At 33.9% G+C, this 26232-nt stretch overlaps 3 protein-coding genes across 9 annotated transcripts; 1 reads left to right on the top strand and 2 right to left on the bottom strand.

Annotated features, from left to right (window-relative positions):
- On the bottom strand, positions 1-10444 carry LOC130621953 (uncharacterized). Of its 7 annotated transcripts, XM_057437338.1 has the most exons (3): positions 10143-10444; positions 1573-1903; positions 1-1395 (listed from the first exon to the last, which is right to left on the bottom strand). In XM_057437338.1, the coding sequence occupies exons 1-3, from the start codon at positions 10193-10195 to the stop codon at positions 1390-1392; spliced, it is 390 nt and encodes a 129-aa protein (XP_057293321.1). In that variant the 5' UTR covers positions 10196-10444; the 3' UTR covers positions 1-1389. The 7 variants fall into 7 exon arrangements, with proteins under 7 accessions (XP_057293321.1, XP_057293316.1, XP_057293317.1 ...); XM_057437333.1 differs by lacking the exon at positions 1573-1903 and having other exon boundaries at positions 10143-10439; XM_057437334.1 differs by having other exon boundaries at positions 1-1903; positions 10143-10427.
- A 1914-nt stretch (positions 10445-12358) lies between these two features.
- Positions 12359-24615, bottom strand: LOC130621114 (T-complex protein 1 subunit epsilon-like). The gene is made up of 10 exons (XM_057436420.1): positions 24387-24615; positions 16925-16985; positions 16673-16837; positions 16282-16480; positions 14975-15167; positions 14374-14643; positions 13933-14118; positions 13592-13729; positions 12951-13131; positions 12359-12801 (listed from the first exon to the last, which is right to left on the bottom strand). Exons 1-10 carry the CDS (start codon positions 24480-24482, stop codon positions 12677-12679), a joined length of 1614 nt encoding a protein of 537 aa, XP_057292403.1. The 5' UTR covers positions 24483-24615; the 3' UTR covers positions 12359-12676.
- On the top strand, positions 17920-21132 carry LOC130621113 (uncharacterized). The gene is made up of 2 exons (XM_057436419.1): positions 17920-18647; positions 19985-21132. The coding sequence occupies exons 1-2, from the start codon at positions 17939-17941 to the stop codon at positions 20974-20976; spliced, it is 1701 nt and encodes a 566-aa protein (XP_057292402.1). The 5' UTR covers positions 17920-17938; the 3' UTR covers positions 20977-21132.
- Positions 24616-26232: the final 1617 nt, after the last annotated feature.

The following is a 26232-nucleotide window of genomic DNA, read 5'->3' as shown; positions in this document are numbered from 1 at the left end:
TACATTTCTTTTTTACATGCACATAAAATATGTATAAGGAAAAACAGAACTGAATTTTGTTTACTAGTAAAAATTCTATGTACAAATTACTCTTATAAATATTTAAAACAATATATTACACTCTCCTTTCAACAGTTAAAACGTAACTAGAAATAAGGACATTATTAAAATGATAACTTATCATTCCTCTACAATGGAGGACAATAAAAGAAGTGTGAGCTAGCCTCGTTTTTGTGTCACCAATATCACCAGTACTCTTAATCCGCAAAAAAGTGTTGATAATACTTTTCACAATTCTCCGAATTAATAAAATTCAAAAATCTATTGGTTGTTACTGGATGTGGGTCAAAAATGCCTCAATGCTGGTCATTAATATTAGTCCAAATTCTATAGACCATAAAATTAAAATAATTAATTAGCATAAAGTAAATTTTATAATAATAATTCTTAAGAATCGAATTAAATAAATCTGGTTACAATATTCAGATAATTTTATGCAATAAAAACTGATTGATTCAATTTGACGTAAAATACGAAAAAAAACTGTGTCCAGCACAAACGTTCGAACGTTCACAAACGAAATTTAAAAAGGTAGCGCCCATTGACGGATAAAATAAACTGAAATAGAGAAAATAGAAGCCGTTCAGAATTGCCTTATTCATCATCTTGGTACACGAGTGGCACTCACTGAAGCCGCTTCGATCCTAGGACTTTTTGATTGTTAAGATATTAACGGTGGATGTCACAGAACGCTATTGCCGTTAGAGATATAAAAAATCCTGAAGATGAGGTTGATTATGCTAACAAAATTAACAAAGCAAGAAAGACTCCAAACAAAATAACAGCAACAATTAGAACTATAATACTTGTCGTTGTTTTACATCCATATATCTTCTGAAAATGATCAGCGGTTACGGCGTCGTGCGTCACGACGTCATATGTCACGGCGTCATGCGTCACGGCGTCAGGCGTCATACATAGTTTAGTGTCGTGTTGTTCAACAGGAGGAGCACTTGGTGATGGACGTTGCACTTGAGGCGTGGAAGGTCTACTTTCATATGCTGGTGGAGGCATAAAACTAGCTAGAGGGTTAGTATGAAAATGAAACGTGCCATCTTCTCCCTCTACAGTTTGTTTACCTTCCGCTTCAACATTTCCATTCACATCGCTTCGATTTCTTTTGTCGTCATTGGAACTTCCTGTCAATAGTGACGCTGCTTCACGTTCTAAACCATGGCGTCGGAGTCTTTGGTTGTGACTTATTCGATTGTGACGTGACGATTGCTGGTTATGCCGTGATCGGTCCACTCCTAACCGACCTCTGTTATCGAAGTCTAAAAGTCGACCCGTGTTACGAAAACCATCATCGAAAGCTCTGATCGGCATTTTTCACACCTAGAATGAAACAAGACAATGCATGCACGATGTCACATGATAATGTTGTCATAACTTGCCATACACCAAAAGCAGAATTAGAATGAGAAAAGTCACGAGAGCCAGGCATGTTGCTATGCATGTTGCTATTTTTTTACAAGGAGCTGAATATCGAAAAAAATCGATATCTTCTTTTACTTCTTCCTCCTCGCGATACGATGTTGTTCGGATGGGTTCACGCGGATAAACAAGGTCGTTTTCCTCATAGGGTGGCGCCGTTGGGTTGACATCCACCTCATTGTATGGCGGAGGTGCATCAGGAAGCAAGTTGTTTTCTGTATTATTTAAAAGAGGCTCCCTAGAATCTAACCGACGCCATGTGTTGTTGTTATCTTGGGCGGTGTAAGAAGGTGGCATCTCGATGGTGTATGACAATGGCGGATGTGGCGGAGCTTGATTGGTCGCCTGGAGGGCGGATGACCTTTGGTGGTCCTCTTCCATGTTTCGTGGCATTATTGATGGACCACCGCTACAAGTTAAAGAAGCATTATATGACATCAAATACACCTACAGAAACCCTGACGTCAAAGTTGAAATATCATAGCTGCCATAAACGCAATGCTATTAGATCTTACCTTAAATTATGCTGCGAAAATATTTGACGTCAGGGCTAAAGTTGGAGGAACTATATATTTCTTAAATTTTCTCATGCAACATTATCTTGTTCTGTAAAAAAAATGTATATTTCTTTGCTTTTCACAGCAATTCTCAATTTTTCATAGAAACTTAGCCACGAAATGTTTTTTTTTGAAAAATTACGACTGCAACTTTGCGTGAATCGTGCAAACTAAAGCACTCTTTAGTTTGGTTGCTGGAAGAAAACACTATGAAATATTCACAACCCCCAACTTTTGAAAAAAAGAAGAACGGTTTTCGTATTTGAAGGAAATAAGAACAGATGGTTAGATAACATTTTTTGTTTTGTTTTATTTGTTCGCGTTCCTCCTTTTTCAAAAATTTCAATTTATTAATATTAGTTTTTCTCATAAATGAATTATTTTTTTCATGTTGTTTATATTCTGGTGCTTTGGCAATAACCTTCAAATATTCTTCTTCTTTTTTTTTTCTTTAAATTTTCTTTTTTACATTCATACTCTTACTTCAGTTATATTCTTCATAAAAATGGAGGTCATAAATTTTCCTTTTTTTCCTGTCCAACTTGAACCGAAATATTACAGTTAACATATATGTCTTTCTCGTATGTTCGTCAACTTGGTATGTATCTATTAAGACGTTAAAGCAAGTTCCATTCCAAACATCCAAAGTCTATATTTTGAAAATATTTACAATTTCTCTCAATGTATTAAAACGTTATTGCACTTTTGAAGAATTTTCACGATGATAGTCCAAAAAATACTTTAGATAACCATTACTCATCTATCATCGTAATTGGGAAAAATATTCTTGTTTGATTTTTCTCCCTTCGTTTTATTTATTCATTCAAAAATTCACAATAATTCGGCTAGTATTCCTTTGTGTCATAACACATCTGGCGTAAAAACATTCCTGTATATCTCTCTTTTTTTCCCTTTTTAAATAAATTATTTTATCTCTCCTCCATTGTTCATTTTAAACAACTGCGCCCATGTTTGCTTAAGTTGTTTGCGTTAAAACGTCCATAAGGGAGAACAAGAGACAGGTGAAAATAATGATAAAATTACCACGAAGTATTAAAATTACGATAAGAAATGCATGTATTATTGTCAAAAATATTTTCATACCATTTTCTTTTTCATTTTTATTCTTTCATATCTTGTCAAAAGTTTTTTTTCAAAAGAAAATCTGATATGGGGAGAATATGAACATTTTTTTAGTTTTCTATAAATAGTTTTTAAGATTTTGATTTCAGCAACAACACAAAAGGTTGCTTGCGTAATGGCAACGTAAAACCTTCTCAGCAGCATCGATCGATGCACTAAAACAAAAATTTCATAATGTCTCTCAGTTTTTTCTGATAGAAAACTTTAAATATTTTAAATGTCATTACATATACCATCAGATTTTTCGTTGACCAATTAGAATGAAGTATATTACGGTCAGAGAAACCACTGACCAATTAGAACGAAGTAAAGTACGATTAACGAAAGCGCTGACTAATTAAAACAAAGAAAATTATCTTAAAACTGCATTTTTAAAAATATTTTGTTGAAGGATCTAATAACTCCGTTTTTCAAATTTCTTTCTTTTGGATCTTGCTTTATTCTGTTCCTGCTTTTTAACAATAAAGAAGCATGCGCATCAAGAGGTCAAATTGTCGTATTCTGTTGTGCTTTCATATTTCGGCTAAAAAATCCTAAAGACAAACCAAGTTTCTTAAATTCATAAAGTAATTTTTCCTTTAGGATAAAATGCCGTTCACAATCTTTTGATGAGAATTTTCTCATCAAAAGATTGTGATAGTTCATGTTGGAAACAAATTAATCAGTATTAATGAGAGACTGACATATGAATGATACAGCAAAAAAAAGTTTTAAGTTTTTTTCACAAACAACACAAAATTTTGGCGGAACTTTTTCTTAATTTTTACTTGTTGACTATTTTCTTAGGAAGGTGAAATCCCCGTGTTCACAAGCCTAGTTAACTAAGCCATATTGTGCTCGCATCTTACACTTTCAAATACTAGAGAAGATTATCCATGTTTGTTTGGGTGAGTAAGACCATTCTTGTTCAAAGTATTCCCGGATATTGATCGCGTAGGCAAAGAACAATAGATGTAACCAATCAAAAAGCACGGTTAGTATTCTGACCGCCAGAAACTCGTTTGCGACCTGGCTTAATTTTTGTCAGCTTAACTATTCCGATTTCCCGATAGTAAGAATAATTATGCTGGGTTTCCTGGTTACGTGTTCACTTGCTCAGTTGGTGCGCCATTCAAAATCAAGCATTTTGTTTTAACCGCGTTTAGCGTTGTATAAAACTAAATGACTTTTAGTGCAGGGAAAGTCTCGACAAATATTGCAGATTTTATAATTTCTGCTGTTTGTCCTTTTTCTTTTTTCTACTATCTTACTTCGGGCTGCTGTTGCGTTTTAAGTTGCTTCTTTTTTTAAAATCTCGTATTGCTTATGACATGTTTTTTTTTAAAAAAAGCGTGTATACAAAACATTTTATATATTGTAAATTTTACATTTTTAACAATTATGTTTTACAATATTAATTATAGGTTTAATCTTTCAAAATGGAAATAGTTATACATCATAGATTGAAAAGCAATAATCTCAAACTAAATCCTGTAGGAATGACTCATTTTTTTTGCGCACGTAAAATTTAGGAATTTCATCTTTCTATATTAAAATGACTGAAGTACGTGCTTACTCCAAACATTATTTTTCTGAGGATAACATGCAATTTGTCGTTTTTTTTAATTAAAATATTTTTAATTATTAAAATTATAAAAAATATACAGCTTATCAAAAATTCATCGCCATAACTTTTTATTTAAAGTGTTTTTTCCATTTTTTATTTCCTATTTTATTATTATTATTATTATTATTATTCTTAAATTATTAAAATAACATTTAATATAACGAAAAAACAGCATATTACATAAAATTTCATCTTGGAGCTAGCTACAACGAAAGGGTTAAATTTTATTTGAATATTATCACTACTAAATGATTAAGTGCGACCTTCATACTGTCATTTCTCAAATTTTTGACTTCTGCTATTGGGTTTAAAATTATTAAGTTTTTTTTTAAGTTTGCGGTGTATGTTACCTGAAATCATAGTTGTCTGTTTGAATCTTTTCACCATATACTTATGTTGTCTCTCTCGTTATATTTTTATTAGAATTCAAATTTTTTTGTCATAAAATCATCTATAACTTTCCGCAGACAATTTTTTCATCACGCAACACCATTTTAACCACCTGCTGTTTAAAGGCGGGACAAAAAGAAAATTTTATTCTTTTGCATATGAGCTTCTATTCTAACATCGCTAAAATAAAGTGGTCCTGACGCCAGAAATCCATTTTAGTTAGTTTTTTTTTCACCACTTTTTAAAGTAGAGATGACGTCGGAAGCGTTATCATACATTCTATCTGCAAACATGATATAATTCAGAATTTCATATTAATTGCTTAGAACATTAACATATATTAAAATAACAGTGGTCACATATATAAAACATATATAAAAATAACAGTGGTCTAAGAATTTAACCTTCTGGTACACCACATTTAATTGTTAGTTTATTAGTTTTTTCGCCACTGCCACTGTCTATGTATTGTGTTCGTTCACTCAGATAACTTTTAAATCATTTTAAAGTTCATCCACTTATCCCATACGCATTTAGTTTACCTAATAATATTCTGTGATCAATGGTATCAAAAGCCTTAGATAGGTCAATAAAAATACACAAAGTAAAAATTTTCGTTGAAAGATAGATAAGTGTAGATAGTTACAAAGGCTTTCCCAAAAATGCACTAGTTTTTCCTCGCCTTTTTTCCCATAATTATAGGCATTGCTTGCCTGAAAAATCCAGTACAACAATGGTCACGATTTGTATAATTCCCTAACGATTTGTTTCTAAATTTGCAATCGGCTATCAAGGCCGTCGACACTGGATTGTAATCTGATGGACCTTATTTTTGAGACTTGTTTGGACCCACCAAGCTAGGTCTGACGGAACAGAGAAAACTTTTAAAAATGTACTTATAGAATGCCAAAAAATGAACTTTATGTTACTTTAAACCAGCTTAAACTGGTTGTTATTAAGTATTTAGAGTTCTTTTTAATATATATTGAAAAAATAAGATACATGTTTGATAATTTTGATGACAAGATTGACAATATACGCATCACTATTCATATGGGCTACATGCCTTATTAGCAATGTATATAAACATATAATTTTAAACCAGAGATTATTAACAGTGATAGTTGATTTAGAAAAAAATCATTGGGAAAGATAGTTGGGGGCTAGAGACCCCTAGCCTCAGCGACGGCTCTGATCAGTTACCTATTAGCTAATACCTTATCGGGGAAATAAAAGTCGGGAAAAATTTCGTCGGGTTAAAATTTCGTCGGGGAAAATTAAGTCACTTTTGAAAAAAGTCACTTTTTCCCGACTAATTTTTTATATTCCTGTATTCTTTTTTTATTTACCTATGTATGTTTTCCATTCAAAAACAACTACGAGAATAGGTACAAAAATCTAGTCCAAAACAATTATGACGTGTTTTGCACTAATTGTAACGTCAACATCTTAAACGGACTATTAATGTTATAGTTGTATGATTATTTCATGTTTGTTTAAACAGAAAATGTCTTTTTTTGTTCCCATTATATTTTTATGTCCTGTCCCGATCCGTTTCTGTAATCTTCCTTGCAATGTATTATGGTGATGACAATGAGAAAGAAAGTTTAGGATAAAAGAAAAAAGTCGGGGTAAATTGTTAGTCGGGTATAAAAAATCGGGTAAAAGTGCTAGTCCGGGAAAAAATAATCGGGGGAAATTTTGATCGGAGAAGGATTTAGTCAGTTTTTCCCGACTTTTTCTTCCCCGATAAGGTATCTTGCAAGTGAAAAAATTACCTATGTACATCTTCATCCTGTGACTTGACCATAGGAAGTTTAAAAAAATAGACACCGATTATTTGCCATCAGCCATGGTAACATTAATTCTAACTGAAGGCAATTTTAAAACAACTTCCCACCAGGATAAAAAGTTGTTGTTTCCCAACACTAATAATCTATAGTCATTTTCATTGTTTGGTTCTATATTATTGTGGTTATGTATTGCAATAATGCAGTAAGTGGCAGTATTTTGTCGACCATTTTTTTAAAAGATAATTCCTAATACTGCAACCTCGTTTCTAGGCCCTGTGGACGAGCTTGTAAATACCAGTTAATCGAAATTTCTGGAATATCAATTTGAGTTTTGCAGATGAAACAGAACAATTCAAAGTCAGATTTCTTTTCTAAAGACTTTTTTTGTTTGAGAATATGAGAATTTTTCATTTTTACTAGCAGGAAAAGGTTTTTCAACTTTCTATGACATCTAATGAGAAGTGTTTAGAACCACAAAGGAACGATTAACAAAATAGCCAAGTGATATTATAACTCTGTTCAGCTTGTGTCTTCCTTAGGTGGAAATTCAGCTTCAGGGAAGTCACAAAAATCAAATGATAAATGCGTGACTAATAGCTATCACGCTAATTGTATGTGACCTGATTCTAGGTTATGAGAATCGCAGGAATTCTTCCACAAAGCGAGAAGGTGGAGCGTCAATGATAAGATTTGCAGACAATAGTAAACACTCTGTTATTTCAAGATGGGAAATCGAGACACAGATAATTGAGGCAGTACGATACACGGTATATATTTGAGGGGTAACTAATTTTATTCGAGATGAAAGTCAAATTTTCAACTTACATGCACTTTGATAAAGAATTTCTTGTTCTTTCGTCAGCGCTTGGAAGTTTTGTAAAATTTAAATAAAAAATTCATTTAGTTCGTGGGTATTAACATCTGCTTATGAATGAATAATTTACTTATTTCAGTAGATATGAAAAAAAAAATAAGGAAACAAATAAATTTTACAACCAAAACCTTGTCAAAAGCAACACAATATTTCATTTAGATTGTAGATTTTCAAGAAGATTCTAATTTTTAGGACGAAATTAGTTACATAAGGAGCCCGTCTTAAGTTGGGTACATTCCTGTTCCACATTGCAATATCTATACACAATATGTCGTCTGTGAGCCAAAATGGTAGATACAAATAGTGGTAGTCCCCTAATAGCGTAAAACCATTTTAATTTTTTTGGGAAATGCTGACCTTAGAAAATTAAAAATAAACATTAAATGAACATTGGATGAAAAAGCTTTAATTTTTAATATACTTTTCAAAAGTCGTACCCAAGCAGGGCGAGATTTTGTTACTTAATAAAGAATCTTGTGTTTTATGTAATACAGTAATACGTATATGTATATGTATTACGGTAAAGCCCTGGAAAAAAGGCCATAGCTTTTTATTTCCTACATGACCTTTTCAATTCAGGAAAAAGGGGTGGGACTCGGGGTTTTACGATATATTGTTGTCTGATGTATCTCTCTCTGTTATTTTTAATTTATACAACTTCCAGAAAAACAGCGATTTATTTGACTTAACCTGAAGAATCTGAAGCCCTGCTATGGTAAGGCCTCAAGCTGTCTGTTTTTGACAATTTCTATTCAAAGAAAGCGCATAGATAAAAAACTACCACGTCCCTGTACATATTAGTGTAAAAATGCTAAAATGTGATCTTTTCTCTTCCTATCCCCCCTTTTGAATGTTGTTGGCTCTGTATTCATGTTGTGGAGCCGAAAAATTTGTTAGGTGTCCAGTCAACATTAAATTGGACACATCGCGATAAAATGTTTGTTTTCAAATTTTAATTTTGTATTACTTTAGTTTTTTGCTAAAGTAAAAAAAATAATGACAATACCAAAGCTTAACCTTAACGGTGCAAATGCGAAAATTAACTACCGAGGCAATGTCTTATATTAGTGTTGTTTTAACATTTTCAAGCTCTCAAGAGTGATGGATATTCAAAGGTTTTAACGTGAACTAGTCTAGTTTCAAGATTTACAAAACCCGGTTATGAGACGGCCATTTAAGGGGAAAAAATCCACAAAACGTTTCAATAATACAAGTTGCTGTAATAGTTTGTTAGTGAAATAATGAAAATAGTGAAGATTAAAAGAAAATTGTTAACTGACAAAGGCTACATTTTTCTTCTCATTGCAATGTTTGGCGAGGTAAACTTGGGTATGTTTCATTTCGTGAATATTTTTTTTGTTGATTTATACAGAAAACCCAAGATAGATAGCAGCTTTTAAGCTCTGTTAGTGTTTCTGCAGGGTGCAAATATTTTAAAAAATTTTAAATTTTAGGAAAATTAGGGACTCAAAGTTTAATTTTAGAAGGAATTTAAAAAGTGAATTTATGGATAATAGCAACACGTTTTTCTTACTAATTTTAATGAATTTATTCCAGTTATTGTTACAATGGTTAAGGGTGCAGATGCTTTAAGACTGCTTTTAACGTTCTGGGTTTCCAGCTTTCAGTGTTTACTAAGTGCTAGTATCTTGGCCAACCTCGTCTCCAGGGTCCTTTGACCACTGAGCCGTTATTACGGAGCATTAAAAAGGCAAAATGCCCTAAGAACGAAGTTGTATCTTGGCAGCTTTGGAGATTAAAAGATTCAACTTCCAAGCGTTCAAAGAAGGGCACATTCTGTAACGACCAACCAAAGTTTAGAAAAGGTTTCCATCTTTATTAATATGGAAAGTGAGCATACTGAGCGCAGATGTTTAAACCCTGGAAGCTCGTGCCATGAACGCTTTAATGAAGCATTCTCGTCCCCAGATCTCTTTTATATGTTTCTGACTGACATCTCGTCTTCTTTCATTTTATTTTCTCTTTTAGTTCTTCTTCTTCTTTATATTATCTATTTTTTTACAGAAGCAGCACTTTCACATAAAGCATATTTTTTACACGAATACGAATGCGTGTATAATGAGGAACCGTAAAAAAAAATGTTATCGCCCAGCATCTGTTGTGAGGTTAACAGTTTTTAAGGTCGCTTGATGATCAAATACTGTTGTTCAAACTAGCGCTATATTATCATGTTCTTAAATGACTTGGATCAAAGAATATTGTTTCATTGTTTGTCCCGTACTGTCAAAATTGTTTTTGAAGAAAATAACAAAAAGAGAACTTACCGATTGCGTCCATGTTTTCCGAATATAGCAGCCCCAGGAAATTTTATTCCCATCTGTGCGGGATTATTAAGAAGCTTACTGGGCTAAAGTTCTTTTATGCATGCTACCGTAAAGTTTTATTTTCATAAAAGAAATAGCGCGAACAACAATAAATAATAGATATTTTACTCGATTGAACTCAATGAAAATATTTTTTAAATATTCATTTTTTATGAATATGTATATAGCCTTAGTAATTTACAAGTCAGTTGGTATAGCGTCTAAATGAAAACGTTCGATTTCTTGTAAATATATTCATTATATCCTATTGGTTGAAATTAAACCATCATCAAATCTCATTGGTCAGGAATAATGTTTTTAAAATAGATGCGGTAAAATATGTAAAAAAGCGTGTTAAATTTGCAATATAAATTTATTTCGCTCACTCATGAAAATTGCAGGTGAAACGAGTTGGATTGAAGATCAAATTAGTTTAATTTTACCACCTGCATCTTCAACTCGTTCTCATTTATATAAACAAAAATCTCAACTTTATTCTATTTTATTTGTTTTTTGTAACATCTTCAATCAACAGAAGCAAAAACGAAAATAATTTTATGCATTTATAAAGTTCTTTAATAAGACGAAAATGCATTCAAAAAAAAAACAAAAAAAAAACAGCGCATAATTTAAAATTGGAGCGCTAAAATCTGAAGATAAAAATTTCTGAAATGATCTGACATTTATTTAATCGCGATAGTTTTTGGTTCGCCCATATTTTATTCGACTTTTTTTTTACCAGTCGTGTGAAGAGTATACTTAGGTTTTTGTTTTCAAACGGCGCAACAGCAGTGGTTGAACATAAGGTGCTGATCAAGTGTTGTCAACTGACCACTATAAATAAAGAGGGGAAGCCTGATTATAAACCTCTGGAGTTATTGCGGACTTCAGGTTAGCCCGATTTTTCAGCATTGACCTGGAAAAAACGCAAGAAATGATTGCCATTGGTTGGGCTGTTAGCACGCAGTTCTTTTGACTTAGAGATAATTAACTCCTATATATACGGAGGTGTGGCATCCAAGGGCCAAAATATGCTGATATCAGCAGCAAATATCTGAAAATCATAAGGCAGGACCACATTTTTTCAAAATTACCCAGGGTTTCTCGACGTTGTCCATCACATTGGCTAGCGCTGAAACTTGTGAACGAGACGCAGTTGGAAGCTAAGGAATCGTGGCTTCGAACTGAAGACATGCTGAGAAATGCCATGAGTGGTGAAAGGGAAAGAAGAGGAAGTCTTAAGTAATTTTTTTCATTGTATTTACAAGAATTTGAGGTACCCCACAATGAGAAGTAAAGAACAGAAACGCCTTGGGGTAACTTGATGAATAATGATGAATAATGAATTTTCCCGCAGGTGTTCTGTACTATGTGTAATATAATTTTAAAAATTGTGATGTAATTTTCCTCTTAAGTTTTGACTTTTAACCCAGCTAAAAAGCTCAGCCTTGTCCTTTCATACTTAGTCTAGCTAGCTATAGCGAAAAAGTTTAACATTTAAACTTGACCTATTTTACTGAGTATTAAGTAATAAATGCTAGTTTAATCCTTAATGTAGCTATATAGGGTAGCTAAGCTACCTGTAAGAACAACATCAAACAAGGTCGAGGCTGTTCTCTTTCGTAAACAAACCCGGTGGTATTTTTGTAATAAGTACCAAAATTTATGTGTGCATTTCTTGCGCTTATGAGAGTAACCAAAGTGCCCTGTACGTAAATCCTAAAAATTTATGTCATTGGCTCACTCTTTACGAAGGACACCACATAAAAAAACCGTGCTTTGCTATTTCCCCTAACCTCTACCGAGATTTGGTTGTGATATATATCAGAATTAATTGTCTTTAAACTCAAAATTTGTTACCGTACCGTTGACAATACTTACTCATCAGCACGAAGAATGGTATTACAAGAACTATCTCCTGCGTATTTCTGAAACGCTTCTTAAATCAAGTGAACGATTAAATTTGTAGCTGCTAGAAATTATTCTCTTTAATGACCCTGAACTTGTATTGACCTCAAGTACTTAAAATAAAGTTCCAATGACGGACATATCTCTTGTTGATGGTGCTGTCATTAACGTTGAGTAAATGGTATCGTATGTAGCGAAGAGCACGGACACATACTTCTCGTATTTTCAATTACTTTGTAAGGGATTTTACAACAAAAGGAAAAATCAAATTACGCACTGACTTTCTTAGTTAGTATTTAATTTCTTTGAAGATTTACATTGAACAAGGTATTTCAATCCTTTTGAAAGCGAGGTGGCCCTTTTCTTCATATACTTCTTTAGCACGCGAGGGGCAAACATTCAGATCGAAGATTTTTTTGTCACCGCAATAGAAGTAGATGTGTGAAAAAGGCAACCTAATCTTTCTAAAAATTGCGGTTACATAATTGCAACACTGAAAATTCTGGAAAACTGAGAGGTTGAGGGCGATCTTTGGATTTTCGTAGGACTGGTATTCCACGTAACGGTAACGGAAACATTTAATACATTCACTGCTCACCGTGGGTTTTCCGAATATCGTCGATCTTTAATATCATACGGACGAGTTGCGTGGCGAGTGAGATCTGCTGTTTCTTGCCGTGCAGAGTTTCAATCACGTGTTGTGATTTCATATCTAAACGAAATGTGAAGATTCATTTTTACATTATTTATTATGACAAAAAGTTTGTGATAGAGATGCCACTGAAGCCATGAAGGTTATGAAAGCTTTTTAAGATACACAGAATTTACTTTAGAAGCGCTAGAAAACATTTAAAAACCAACCATTAGTTCCAGCTCCAACGCAGTCAACACCAAGACGTGGATTGTTTTCGGAAATCTGCTTGGATTTAATTTCAGATACTGTTTCTATAGGGTTCAAGCCAGAGTTCTCCGCGAGAGCATTTGGAATGTTTTCTAAAGCGTCTGCAAATGAGTGCATGGCATACTGTTCGATCGAAGCAACCTGAAATAACGGTAATGGTGGATGTGTTAAATACACATAAAATAACAAAGAAAAATTGAGAATCAGTTTTTCAGGGAATTTTACAAGCCAAAATTCTCTGAAAAATATTCCGTGCACTTAAAAAGTATACATTCCCTGGAACTTTTCCTTAAAATTAGCACCATTCTTCCCTAGTGACACAATATCAATTCCATACGAAAAAAACCCGGATTGACATAAACTTAAAATGGGGAGGACAAGCACGCACATTTAAATCTTAACGTAAATTACAAGTTTGCTTCGCTGAATTGTTAAATTTTTAAATGTCTTACTATAACAACTTTTATATTCCGTTTCCTGCTTTCCTGATGATATTTTATTATTTATAAATTATCGCTATTTTTTTCATAATTAACAAAAAAAAACAAGGAAAACATATGTAGGGAACGTGAATCCTTTCTCTTCTCTAAGAAAATTCTACCTTATCAGCTTCGGCGCTTACAGCGAGCGCACACGATATTTCCGCCGCACCACCACCGTACACGATACGATTGTCACGTACAAGATTACGGATAACACATAGAGCGTCGTGGATGCTACGCTTGGCTTCTTCAACAATCTAAGAAAAAAAATAATCAAGCATAAAAATAATGTTGTTAACGATTTAACACGTGAGAAGATGTTCTTGCAACGATTGTAATCACGTGTAAAAATCGTGTTTACAGTTACAAGTAAGCAACCCCGACACAAATTTCGCAACCTGGTTCCATTATAAAATCTTTACATATTGGTAACTTTTAAGCAATAAAAAAACTTTCATACCATTTTATTACCCCCTCGAATAAAAATCGTCACAGCACGTGTATTTTTGCATTCTTCTATGACTAACATACGGTCTTTCGTAGTTCCAAACGATAGTTCACGAACGATACCAGCTGTTCCTAGTTTATCTGCTGACAGTTCACTAAATCTGGGAACAATTCGACCGCCAGTTGCGATGGCTATTAACTAAAAAGATGTTTATATTTAAAGATAACAGACACGATAGAATTTCTGGCATAAACAGAAAAATAGAATGCAAAATATGTTGTAACATCTATTTCCATGTAACTCCCGACAAAATAAAATAGGTCAAAATTTTACTAACAACAACAAGAAATTTTTTAACACATTTAAAACATCTCCTATATCTGTAGGTCTGCAGGTCACATCATATACTATAATACCCCAAATAGTCTCAATAATCAATGTACAGTTCCTCACCTCAATTTCAGGCCCACCCACCCATCTGACGGCAGGCAGTTCATTTTGAAGTAGCAAGTGGTTTGCCTCGTCATCAAAGCCCCATTGACAGATGGCTAAATTTGCTCCAGTGTCTTTGACTTGTTTTACCATTTCCAAAAACTTTTCCTTTTCGTAATTTCGAAGCTTCTGATAATCTTCTACTGAGGTCACGTCAAGCTTATGTTTTGTTTTAGGCTTTGGTGGTTCGAAGGCACATGTAAGAATAGCTAGTTTAGCGTCTTTGATTTCCTAAAACAAAATATTAGTGGGATTGGTAGCTGAGTAAATCTTAAATTATGAAGGATTGGTGTGAAAATTCAAATGCTCACCATGTGATAGTTACATTCGCATGAAAGAAATGGATCTATATTTTGTCTAAATTCAAGAGTTTTACTATTTTTTCCTTGGTATTGTGGAGGATTTAAAATTGCGCAAGAATTATTATGCGTGACATATGGTCATATTGCTATGTTCAAATTGCCGCAAAAATTATAACATAGATCATTTTAACCTGTCCCTTTTTACAAGCATTTCTTTAGGACAAGAAACTGAAACGGATAGGATATGTCTTTTAAAATACCTTTGGCATCTGTGGATGACTCATATCCTTGTCGACAATAACACCTTTAATGAGCATTGTGTCATCCAGTTGTCCGCCTTCTTTTGTTTGCATCTTGATAAGTTCAAAGTCAACATCTTTTCTGCTGAAATCTGCCACAGACAGTACAGCATCAACAGCTATCTCTGCAAGTTGACGATGACATCGGTTCACACTAAAATTTAATCGACTTTCTTGTTACTTTTGTAACTTTTCACTTTTCTTGATCCACAACAAAACTTGTCCCTTCTTAGTTGATGTATTTAACTGCATTTTCAATGTTATTGTTTTATGTAGTTAAAAGCCTGATTAGAATCAGGATATACATAAATTAACTACATTGTTGTTTAATCTAGCACGGTTCGCAACTCACAAAAAACAACTGAACCTGCCAATTGAGTATTGACCATTTCCATGCAATTTTAAAAAGGCCTACAATGGACAGTGAATGTAATCTGAGAAGTTTATGTAACAGATTATGATCTGGCCTATCCAGCAAAGTAACTTCTTCAAATAACAAAAACGCCAAAATCATAAAATAATGTCATGTTAATATCAGCCCAGTATTGTATTGTAAAAAATGCTAGGATCGTGTTAACACATTTTGTCTTGCATGATTTGGAAACAAGGTCAAAATTATTTCTCACCTTGAAAATGTTATCATGCTTATAGCACAAATCTCATTTTATCAAAAACTTTTAGGAGATTGTAAAGAGGTTTTCAGTATATAAGGAGAGAACATGAAAGCACACACAATGTGTTTTTGGTGCAAATACTGTCCCAAAAAGAGATCAAGTTTCTGAAAAGGTATAAATCGCAAGAAAACCAACAACCATAGGAAAACATAGATACTAAGTTAAATGTTATGTAAATATCAGCAAAGTATTTTGTTGGAAAAAATGCTGGGATCGTGTTGACACATTTCCTATGGCATGTTTTACAAACAAGGCTAAAATTATATTTAGCACTGAAAATGTCATCATGCACAAACTTGAACATCTAAAAAAAATTTGTGTTTATCCAATATGTGGTAATGAAGAAACCAGGTCAAAATTGCTAAAATGGAAAAGTGGAGAAAATTGTTTTACAATAAAACCTGATTGTCTGCTGTTGTTGCAGATCAGGTTCATTAGAACACTATGCCATGTTCCAATACAGAACAATGAAGAAGGCATTGTCATTGTTGATGTAATAAAAGTGAAAATAAGAATAGCTAACCCTCGTTTAAACATAGCCTGATCACAGGCACAACATTATCCCAGTATTATACCTTGAAAAACAAATCTCACATTTTAGAACCAAGTGTAGTCATTGCAGTTTCAATCAATTTTTCTTTCTGGTTGGGATCAACTTCAAAGGATTCACTAATTTTTTCTAAATTATCTATTGCAATCTGTGCAGCTTGTTCATAACCATCAGCAATACGTATTGGATGAATACCCTTGTCCAACAACTGTTCTGCATGCTCCAACAATGCTCCAGCCAAAACTAGATTAGAATAGTGGGTGTGTAGATGAAATGCATGCTTTTGGTAGCTGATGTGTTAATGGTAGATTAAAAAGAATCAATGTTTCCTTCTCAAATATCGCTGCTTTTGGTTGTTGAACCATTAAGATGTGATTTTCATAGCATATAAATAAATTTATTTTAGCTAGTACTGATCTTTTTTTAAAAACATACCTACTACTCCTGTTGTACCATCACCAATTTCATCATCCTGAGATTTTGAAAGGTCAACAAGCAACTTTGCAATTTCATGTTCAACATGCATTTGTTGCAGAATGGTTGCACCGTCATTAGTGATTGTGACATCAGAATCTGGAGACACAAGGATTTTATCCATGCCTAAACATAGTAATTATAATATTTAGTATTATGTACCACGGTACAGACACAATATAAATTAAATACAAAAAGAAAATGCTAATTTACCTTTTGGACCCAGTGAAGTTTTCAAAGTATTAGCAACTGTTTTAGCTGCCATGATATGGGACTAAAATGGAAATGTGAGAAATCATACAGCTAATAAAACTTTAATATGAAGGTTAAACCATAATCAGAAGAGAAAAGATGTATGTAATACACATATGCAGCAGGATGAGACTTCTAAACAATTCAGAGGATTTGTCCTGTCTCTTATTTGAAAGAAGTTCTTGTGATCAAAATTGGTTTAAATAATCATTAAACTTTTTCTCTGAGTCTGCTAGAATGGTGATAAAAAAATTGAGAGAGATACCTTTAGACAAGTTTGGTTGATTAAAAAATGCTCAAGTGCTCCATCAAAAATGTCTGCCTCAGTTTATATATAAAAAATATATATTTTGGATAAAAGTTAAAATTATTTCAGATTTTGCTACAACCTCAATTGAGGCCTAAATTGTCATTTCTAGTAAAAGGACAGGCTTTTTACGAGAGGCATGCTATAGAACGCAACACCTCCACACACATCCAATGGATTTTAGTGCATTCAATTTAATTTATTTGCCATAATACAAAATAACAAGTTACGAGTTATAAATCGACGGCTGGAGATCCACTAGCGAGGCTAATTACAACATGAAGGCCAGCAATTGGCATGAGCAAAAAGGGCAGTGTACAGTAAAGGCTAACTGTCACAAAATGAAAAAATATGATAAAGAGGAAGATAATTATTCATTTTCCTGATACTAACCAAAGAGCAAAAAAATAAAAATTGAGAAAAGAAAATTGGCGCATGCACCGGTCCGGTCTGTGAACGGTTGGCGCTAGGAAGGGCATCCAGCAGTAAAACAATGCCAAAACTCTTTATTAATGGCCGTAAGAATAGTTGATCAGACAAACTGCGTAAACGGGGCTGGAACTCTAAGGAGTGAAGGTGTCGCGCACGGTAGGACAGATGTCAGATGTGAGCATCGTCAGACCGTTACCCAGCTATCACATCAAAAGGTAGATAACACTAGGTTGAGGATGGCTAGTGTAAATGTTGGTACTCTGAGAGGTAGAGCAGGTGAAGTAGTTGAAATGTTAGAACGTAGATCTGTTGATATGTGTTGTGTTCAGGAAGTTAGGTGGAGAGGAGCTTCAGTGAGATTTGTGGAAGGTAGGAGGGCAAGGTATAAGCTTTTTTGGATTGGTAATAGTGATGGATATGGAGGGGTTGGCATATTCGTTGCGGAGAAGTGGGTAGAAAAAGTAATAGATGTTATGCGTGTTAATAGTCGTATTATAGTGATAAAGTTTTTGATAGGTAATAGGATTGTCACTTTTCTGTCAGTTTATGCTCCACAGTGTGGACTCAGTGAGGAAGATAAAGATAAGTTTTATGATGAGTTAATAGCAGTCACATCAAAGTTTGGAGACACTGAACTTGTCATGGTGGGCGGCAACTTCAATGGTCATGTTGGGAAGTCATCTGAAGGTTATAGAGGTGTGCATGGAGGCTATGGATTTGGGAGCAGAAATAAGGAAGGGGAGAGATTGCTTGAGTTTGGAATGGCAACGGACATGGTGGTTTGCAACACATCATTCAGTAAGAGACAGAGTAGGCTGATAACATATGAGTCAGGTGGTTGTAAGACACAGATAGATTACTTTTTGGTTAGAAAGTCAGACAAGAAAGTGGTGAAGGACGTGAAAGTTATATCGAGGGAAGAGATAATATCACAAACCAGCATAGGTTGCTGGTTTGTGATATTATCTTGAAGAGTGTTAAAGAAGCCAAGGGAAAGTACAGGCCCCGTCGAAAAGTCTGGAAGCTGAAGGAAGAGATTGTAGCAAGACAATTTAGTGCAAAAGTTCAGCAGTTATCCTACAATAGTCAATGTGATAGTGACAATGTTGAAAGTACTTGGACTACTTTGAAGAATTGTCTTCAAGAAGCTTCTGATGATACCTGTGGGTGGACGAAAGGACCAGCTAGACATAGACAGACCTGGTGGTGGAATAATGAGGTTGACCAGTGTATAAAGGAAAAGAGGAAATTTTGGAAAGAGTGGAAGTCATGTGGTAGTAAAAATATTTACTTAGAAGCTAAGGGTCGCGCTTGTACAGCAGTGTATAAGGCAAAATCAGAAGCAGAGAGAAACAGATTTGCAGATGTGTTAAGAAGGGAAGACCAGTGCAATGAGGTATTCAAGATAGCAAAGCAAATGAAGAAGACTAATCAAGATATTGTAGGTGAGAAGTGTATACGTAATGATGAAGGTGTTTTGGCTAGCACAGAGGAGAAAAGGGTAGCTTGGAAGAATCATTATCAGAGGTTGCTTAACACTGAGTTTGATTGGGACGAGGATAATTTGTCTGATGATGATGTCGTAAAAGGGCCAGCTATGCAGATCAAGACAGAATGGGTAGTGGAGGCTATTAGGAAATTGAAGATTGGCAAGGCTGCAGGAGTATCAGGTATTGTTGCAGAGATGGTAAAAGCATCTGGATATATTGGAGTTGAGCTTATTACAAGTCTTGCTAACCAGATTATAAAGGATGGTGCTATTCCGAGTGAGTGGCAGTCGAGTGTAATAGTGAACTGTTTCAAGGGCAAGGGTGATGCATTAGAAAGGGGTAACTATAGAGGTTTGAAGTTGGTTGATCAAGTAAGGAAAGTTATTGAAAGAGTGATTGATAAGTTACTTAGAGAAAGAATTGATATAGATAAGATGCAATTTGGTTTTGTTCCAGGGCGTGGCACTACAGATGCAATATTTTTACTCAGACAGCTTCAGGAAAAGTATTTAGGAAAGAGAAAGAATCTCTATTTTGCCTTTGTAGATTTAGAAAAAGCTTTTGATAGAGTGCCACGTAAAGTTATTTGGTGGGCTATGAGAAAATTAGGTGTGGATGAGTGGCTAGTTACGATGGTTCAGTCTATGTACAGCAATGCTAGAAGTCGTGTCAGGATTAACGATTCACTTAGTGATGAATTTAGTGTAAATGTTGGTGTACATCAGGGTTCTGTACTTAGTCCTTTGTTGTTTATTCTAGTCTTAGAAGCGCTGTCGATGGAGTTCAGAACAGGTTGTCCATGGGAGTTATTGTATGCAGATGATTTGGTTCTCATAGCAGAGTCGATGGAAGAATTAGTTGAAAAGTTTGAGAAGTGGAAGAAAGGACTAGAAGAGAAAGGGCTGAAGGTAAACACAGCAAAGTCTAAAGTCATGATAAGTAGCATTGCAGCCAAGTGTGACCTTGTAGTTGGAAAGTGGCCTTGTGGAGTTTGCAGGAAAGGGGTTGGTAGTAACTCAATTTTTTGTCAGACTTGCAAGCATTGGGTACATAAGAAGTGCAGTAGTATTAGTGAAAGGTTAAGAGCTGACATACAGTTTGTATGCAAGCGTTGCAAAGGTGAGATTATAGAGAATGAAGTATTTCCAGCTTTAATGATGTACAACAGTGGCTCGTTAGAGATAGTTAAGAACTTCTGTTACTTAGGTGATATGTTGGGCAGTGAAGGGGGTGTTGGAAGAAGTGTTACTTGCAGGATAGGTTTTGCTTGGAAAAAGTTTAGAGAGTTACTTCCTTTATTGACTAGCAGAGTCCTGTCAATTGAGGTAAAAGGTAGGTTGTATGAGGCCTGTGTAAGAAGTGTTATGTTGTACGGTAGTGAGACATGGGCAGTGAAGCAGCAAGATCTTGACTGTTTAGAAAGGAATGATATAAGAATGGTTAGGTGGATGTGTAATGCCAGTCTGAGAGACAGAAAGAGTTCAGATGAGCTAAGAAGCAGGCTAAGTCTCCGTAGAATTAAAGATGTTATCCAGATAAGAAGATTGAATTGGCTGGGGCACTTGGAAAGAATGGAGGAGGATAATTGGGTAAGAAAGTGTAGAGACTTGATAGTTCCTGGGGCAAAGCCCAGAGGCAGACCGAGAAAGACTTGGCAGAAGGTTATAAGGACAGACTTGATAGAGAGGAAGTTGAGTTTAGATCTAACACAGTCTAGATCAGATTGGAAGAGGGTCATTAATATACCCCGTCCAACCCATGCTAGCATGGAAAACGGACGTTAAGCCGAGAATGATGATGATGATGATGCACACGACACAGTTGTAGACAGACATCCATATATATACAGACATACACATATGACACAGACAGACATAAAGGCAAACACAAAGACAGACAAACTTTGTAACAAATTCCACGAAGTAGTGCATTAAGAATTATTTGAGTTAGTATTATAGTGGGTAGTGTTTAAAAGGAAGTGGTTAAGGTTACTGTAAAGGAAAAAACTCACTTGATGAGTAGTCTCAGAAAAACCCTTATAACTTATCAATACTGTTATATTTTATGTTTTTTTGTTTCTGAATGCTTGATGAAAGACTTTTTTGATGGTGTTATTTTCGTGAGATGGTAATTTTCCAAAAAGAAAATATAATGAAATAAACACACACAAATTTTTTTTCACCGTACCTTTTAACATGGCTTCTTTTTCTAAACGCGTAGTCGCAGACTTCTCGTTTTCGCACCATTATATTCAGCACAAATCAAATTCAAAATGGTTCCCGGTTTTTTTTTTCTAATAACGTGTTATGAAATTATTTGTAATTATATAAAATCATTCAAAAAAATGCATATTTTTTCTTTCTGTCGATATAATTCGCTAATCAGTAATTTATACAAAAAAATCCGGGAACCTTTTGTGCATAATTTATTCAGCTTTTCATTACCGAAAATTTCAATGAGCCAATAGGAAGCTTTCAAAAAAAGAGACCACAAACAAAGGCATGTAGGCGAAAATTTACTAACGAGATATTTGTTTTTAAAGATTTTCGTAGGTGTTATAAAAATGTGTGAACTGAGTATGCAGAAAGATGATAGAAGTGCGAACTTTTTCTTTATGCTGAATATGCTTGAACGCGCCCAAAATTATTAATAGACAGAAGTAAGGTTTACAGGAGACAGCTCATATGCATATTCCTTAACTTTGATTTTTTTAAAAACAATAGTGAAATTAAACTATCTAAAAAATATTATTATGCATATTTTTATACAGGAGTTCCATATTATGCATAATGTTTACATAAAATATGCTCAACTCATTTTGCATATATTTTTTCAAAGGTGTGAAGGATATAACACCTCTAAAAAGGCTTTTTCCGGATGTTCCAAATATTTTCATAGAATATAAAATATGTCATTGGAAAGAGAATTTTTTTTTCTGTATGTCATGAATTTTTTGCAAAAAACCTAAAAAAAAATTGTTTCCTTTACGGTAACCTTAAGCACCGACAGTTTTGTTCCTAGTATTGTAATGGTGTTGATAGATTTTAATATCATAGGTTTCTGTTAGGGCTGTAGGAGTGGAATCAGGGAGAATATTTTAATAAAGAAAATGTTATAGATTTGTACGATATTAGAAAATTTAAAAAGGCTAAGTTGATAGAAGACATTATTTGCATGTTATTGAAGACACAAATGCAAATCATGGTTTTTTGAAAGTTGTCCAAAGAACACCTAAAAGCCAAAACACTTGATGTGTGCTTTTTGTTACACGTACCAATATATATAAAAAAAGCCAGCAGGAGTGTTAACAGTTATGGCATGGAGTCTTTTATGCTAAAAGGCCTGCGCATAAACTTTTATAAGAAAAACTGTTCTTAGCATAATTCTCAAAGAACTGTATTTGATACAAATTACTTGATAAATATATAGAAGCCGCAAAACGCTGCTTATTAAAGAGTCTTCTGAAGTAAACAGCTTTCTTAGTTTTCTAATTGAGTCAAGGAACTATATTGTGTGAGCTGTCAGGGAAAGCTGAGAGTTCACACAAACTGTTTAAAGATTCACCAAATAAGGAGTATGTTCAAAAACTAATAATCTTTATGCTTATACTGAATTAAACTTTTTAAGTGCAACATTTTTTGATAGCTTTTTTGTTTACCTTAGTAATAATGAGGGTGTATAATAGATTAATTCTGTTGTTTACATTTTCAGCAGTAATCTTCTTCCGCTTTGGCATTTGCGTAGCAGGCAAAAAGATGGGAGCACTAGGTAAAGCAAAGTAATTATCAGTCCATTTTTCCCCACAAAGGCATTAGCACTTTTAATGAATTCAGATAAATCAGAAGGCATCAATTTATACTCAATAATAATTTATAACCACAACCATGTTCCTGTTAGAAGAATCATCAGTAAAAGACCCCTCTTCAGCAAATCGCAAATGCCAGAGTCAAAGAGCAAAAGTAAACAAATAAAGTCACACCATCTATTGGTGCAGGTCAGTAATTGTAACCATTTTAGTTCTAAAATAAGCTTCCAGATAATCCTAGTGGTTCTTGCATTGAAATAAACCACACCATGGAAATTAAGATGTAAATCATGCAACCAGGGCACTTCAGCTGATTCCTTTTTTGCTTTACCTACCCTTTTACCCGCATTTTTGAAAATTTGTTTTAAAAAATGGCTTATATTCAAAATTCTAAACTTGTGTAAAGAGAGGTGGATTTTATAGATTTGCATAATACAGATAGCAGTCAATGTCGGGGGACACATGCGATCACACATGCACGTGCAGACACAGATGCAAAATTGTTTAGACGAGCAATATATCGCACATGTAAATCATTACTTAGTATGATTTACATGTACACATAAATTCGATGTATTGATCTCCTAAAACGATGACAAATGGAAATGGAGTACAAGTCCCATTGACCTATCTTCCCGATGGGTACCTCGTTAAGTTAATAGTTCACTGCTAACTGGCTTTCTGTTTCGAGATGAACTCATTAGGAAGTACGTTGTGCACGTCCTATTTACAAACTGAAGGTCAGGGCATCATTAAGTTGTATATCGCAGAAGTCGATAGTGACATGCATCGAAAATGCTTGTCATGGACACAGTTCAACATGAAGCAGAACTGTACAGAAACTCAATTGACAGAGTCTTCGCAAAACATCTCTCCTCACAAAATTGAAGGCAGGGCTGACTTATTTCCTGCTGTGTCTTGTGGGAGAGAGAACTTCCGGACTTCTTTTTAATACGATATACAATTTATACTTGCTGCCGATAACTTCCAGTCGACTCGAAGGAAAAAAGTGATGAATGTACCACCAGCAGCGCCAGCAGCTGCGCATACACACTAACAAAATCGCACATGCAAAACAATTCACACGTGCAAAACATGAATCGCTAATCATAGCATGTCTATATTCAACTACACGTGCGAATTGAAGCACATACACTAAAATATTGCCGATATAGACTGAGATAGTATACGTTAGCAATGTTGGCTTAGCTAGCCGTTTTTCTGAACTTGATCAGTGCCAAAGATAACCGAAACAATTTTTAATGCCATGGAGATTGGCCAGAATAGGTGATGGCTTGGTTAAAAAAATTTACATTGGGCTTTTTTTTTTGAGAATGCCAACGCTGTTACCAACATGTTTTTGCAGTTAAAAAAATTAATTCAACTCACCTTTAACGCTTCCACACCAGTCAATCTCTCTTGATTGTTTTGATCTTTTAGTACAATAAATGGTCTCCCATACTCATCAAAAGCTAATTGCGCCATTTTTCAGTTTTTGCTTAACATATGTTAGTGGATTTGCTAGATAAAAGTTGGTTTTCTGAAGTAAACTTCACTGTGAACCTACCCCTTTGCTGTCGCCTTCCAGAAGCTTCTGCACATCAGGCTCAAGCGTGGTTGCGGCAGGGGGTTACTTAATTATAAAATTACATTATTATTATTATGACAAAAACTCAGTTTTCACCCCCGGAATTTTGAACACACGGCTATAGCTTACCATCTTGAAATATTCGCGGCAAAAAAGAGATTAGCCTGTTGGTTCAAAAATTTGCTTGCTGTGTACAAAACAAAAATTTTGTTATTGTTTACAAAAAAGCAATTTTTGGGATAACTGAAAGCTTGTTTCCAATAACCTATATTTTGTTGGACAACAGTCAAAGTTACAACTTTATTGGAAACGCATGTTGTACAACAAAAGCGAAACAAGAGATGTTGCACTATATGCAAATATGTTTAGCTAGAGAGGAGAATTTTATCTATCTTTGCAACAATTGTACAATCGCAATAATTATGAACTTTATATATTATTTAATCACAATAATTATGGACTCTATGGGAAACCAAGCTAAAGTCCTGAAAATTAATTGGTTAAGTCCTTGGAAATTCTTCTTCTTGAATCAGGGAAAATTATCACGGAAAATTAAGTATATAGGCAGTATAGGTAAAACCTCACAGTGCTGATGATACAATCTGTAAACTCTGATAAGTAGAACACAATTAGGAAAATAAAATCTTTTGATTTTTTACCGTTTATGCTTGGTATTTTACTTTATAAAAATGACGACACGTTTTATTTTTGACATGTTTCGACTTTACCAAAGTCATCTTCAGAATATTATACAAAAGTTGATACATACACTCTTTATACAAAAATTTTTTCGAAAGTTATTTAAATATTTCCCAAAAGTACAATTTATATGAATTATACACAAGCTAATCCATGTTGACAAAATAATATTAGATAAACTAACAAAAGTTAGTTAAATAAAATTTATATACACAATTTGTTTAAGACAATTAAATATTTCCCAAAAGTACAATTTTTTAATTTATTAAATGAATTTAAAATGCTAAATCAATATCTAAGTGACAAAAACGATATTGAACAAGCGGCTAATACAAAACATAAAATTAAACGGATAAATTGATGATGCAATGCTTAACTTGTTTATTGAGATCTGGTTTCAACCAAGAAATATGCATACCCTCTTTGAGTTTCCTCTGCCAATCAGTGTCTGCATGATCCAAAATAGAAAAACAATTTTCGTTACATAGTAATTTGCAGTTAAGATTTGACTGCATATGCTTAAATATTTGTGATTTTTTATCAGTTTTTATCAGGAAACTCAAAGAGGGTATGCATATTTCTTGGTTGAAACCAGATCTCAATAAACAAGTTAAGCATTGCATCATCAATTTATCCGTTTAATTTTATGTTTTGTATTAGCCGCTTGTTCAATATCGTTTTTGTCACTTAGATATGATTTAGCATTTTAAATTCATTTAATAAATTAAAAAATTGTACTTTTGGGAAATATTTAATTGTCTTAAACAAATTGTGTATATAAATTTTATTTAACTAACTTTTGTTAGTTTATCTAATATTATTTTGTCAACATGGATTAGCTTGTGTATAATTCATATAAATTGTACTTTTGGGAAATATTTAAATAACTTTCGAAAAAAATTTTGTATAAAGAGTGTATGTATCAACTTTTGTATAATATTCTGAAGA

The sequence above is a fragment of the Hydractinia symbiolongicarpus genome, chromosome 12, assembly GCF_029227915.1.
Source record: "Hydractinia symbiolongicarpus strain clone_291-10 chromosome 12, HSymV2.1, whole genome shotgun sequence".
NCBI classification, from domain to species: Eukaryota; Metazoa; Cnidaria; class Hydrozoa; order Anthoathecata; family Hydractiniidae; genus Hydractinia; species Hydractinia symbiolongicarpus.
The sequence above is the reverse complement of the archived record's forward strand: the minus strand, read 5'-3'. Positions and strand labels throughout refer to the sequence as shown.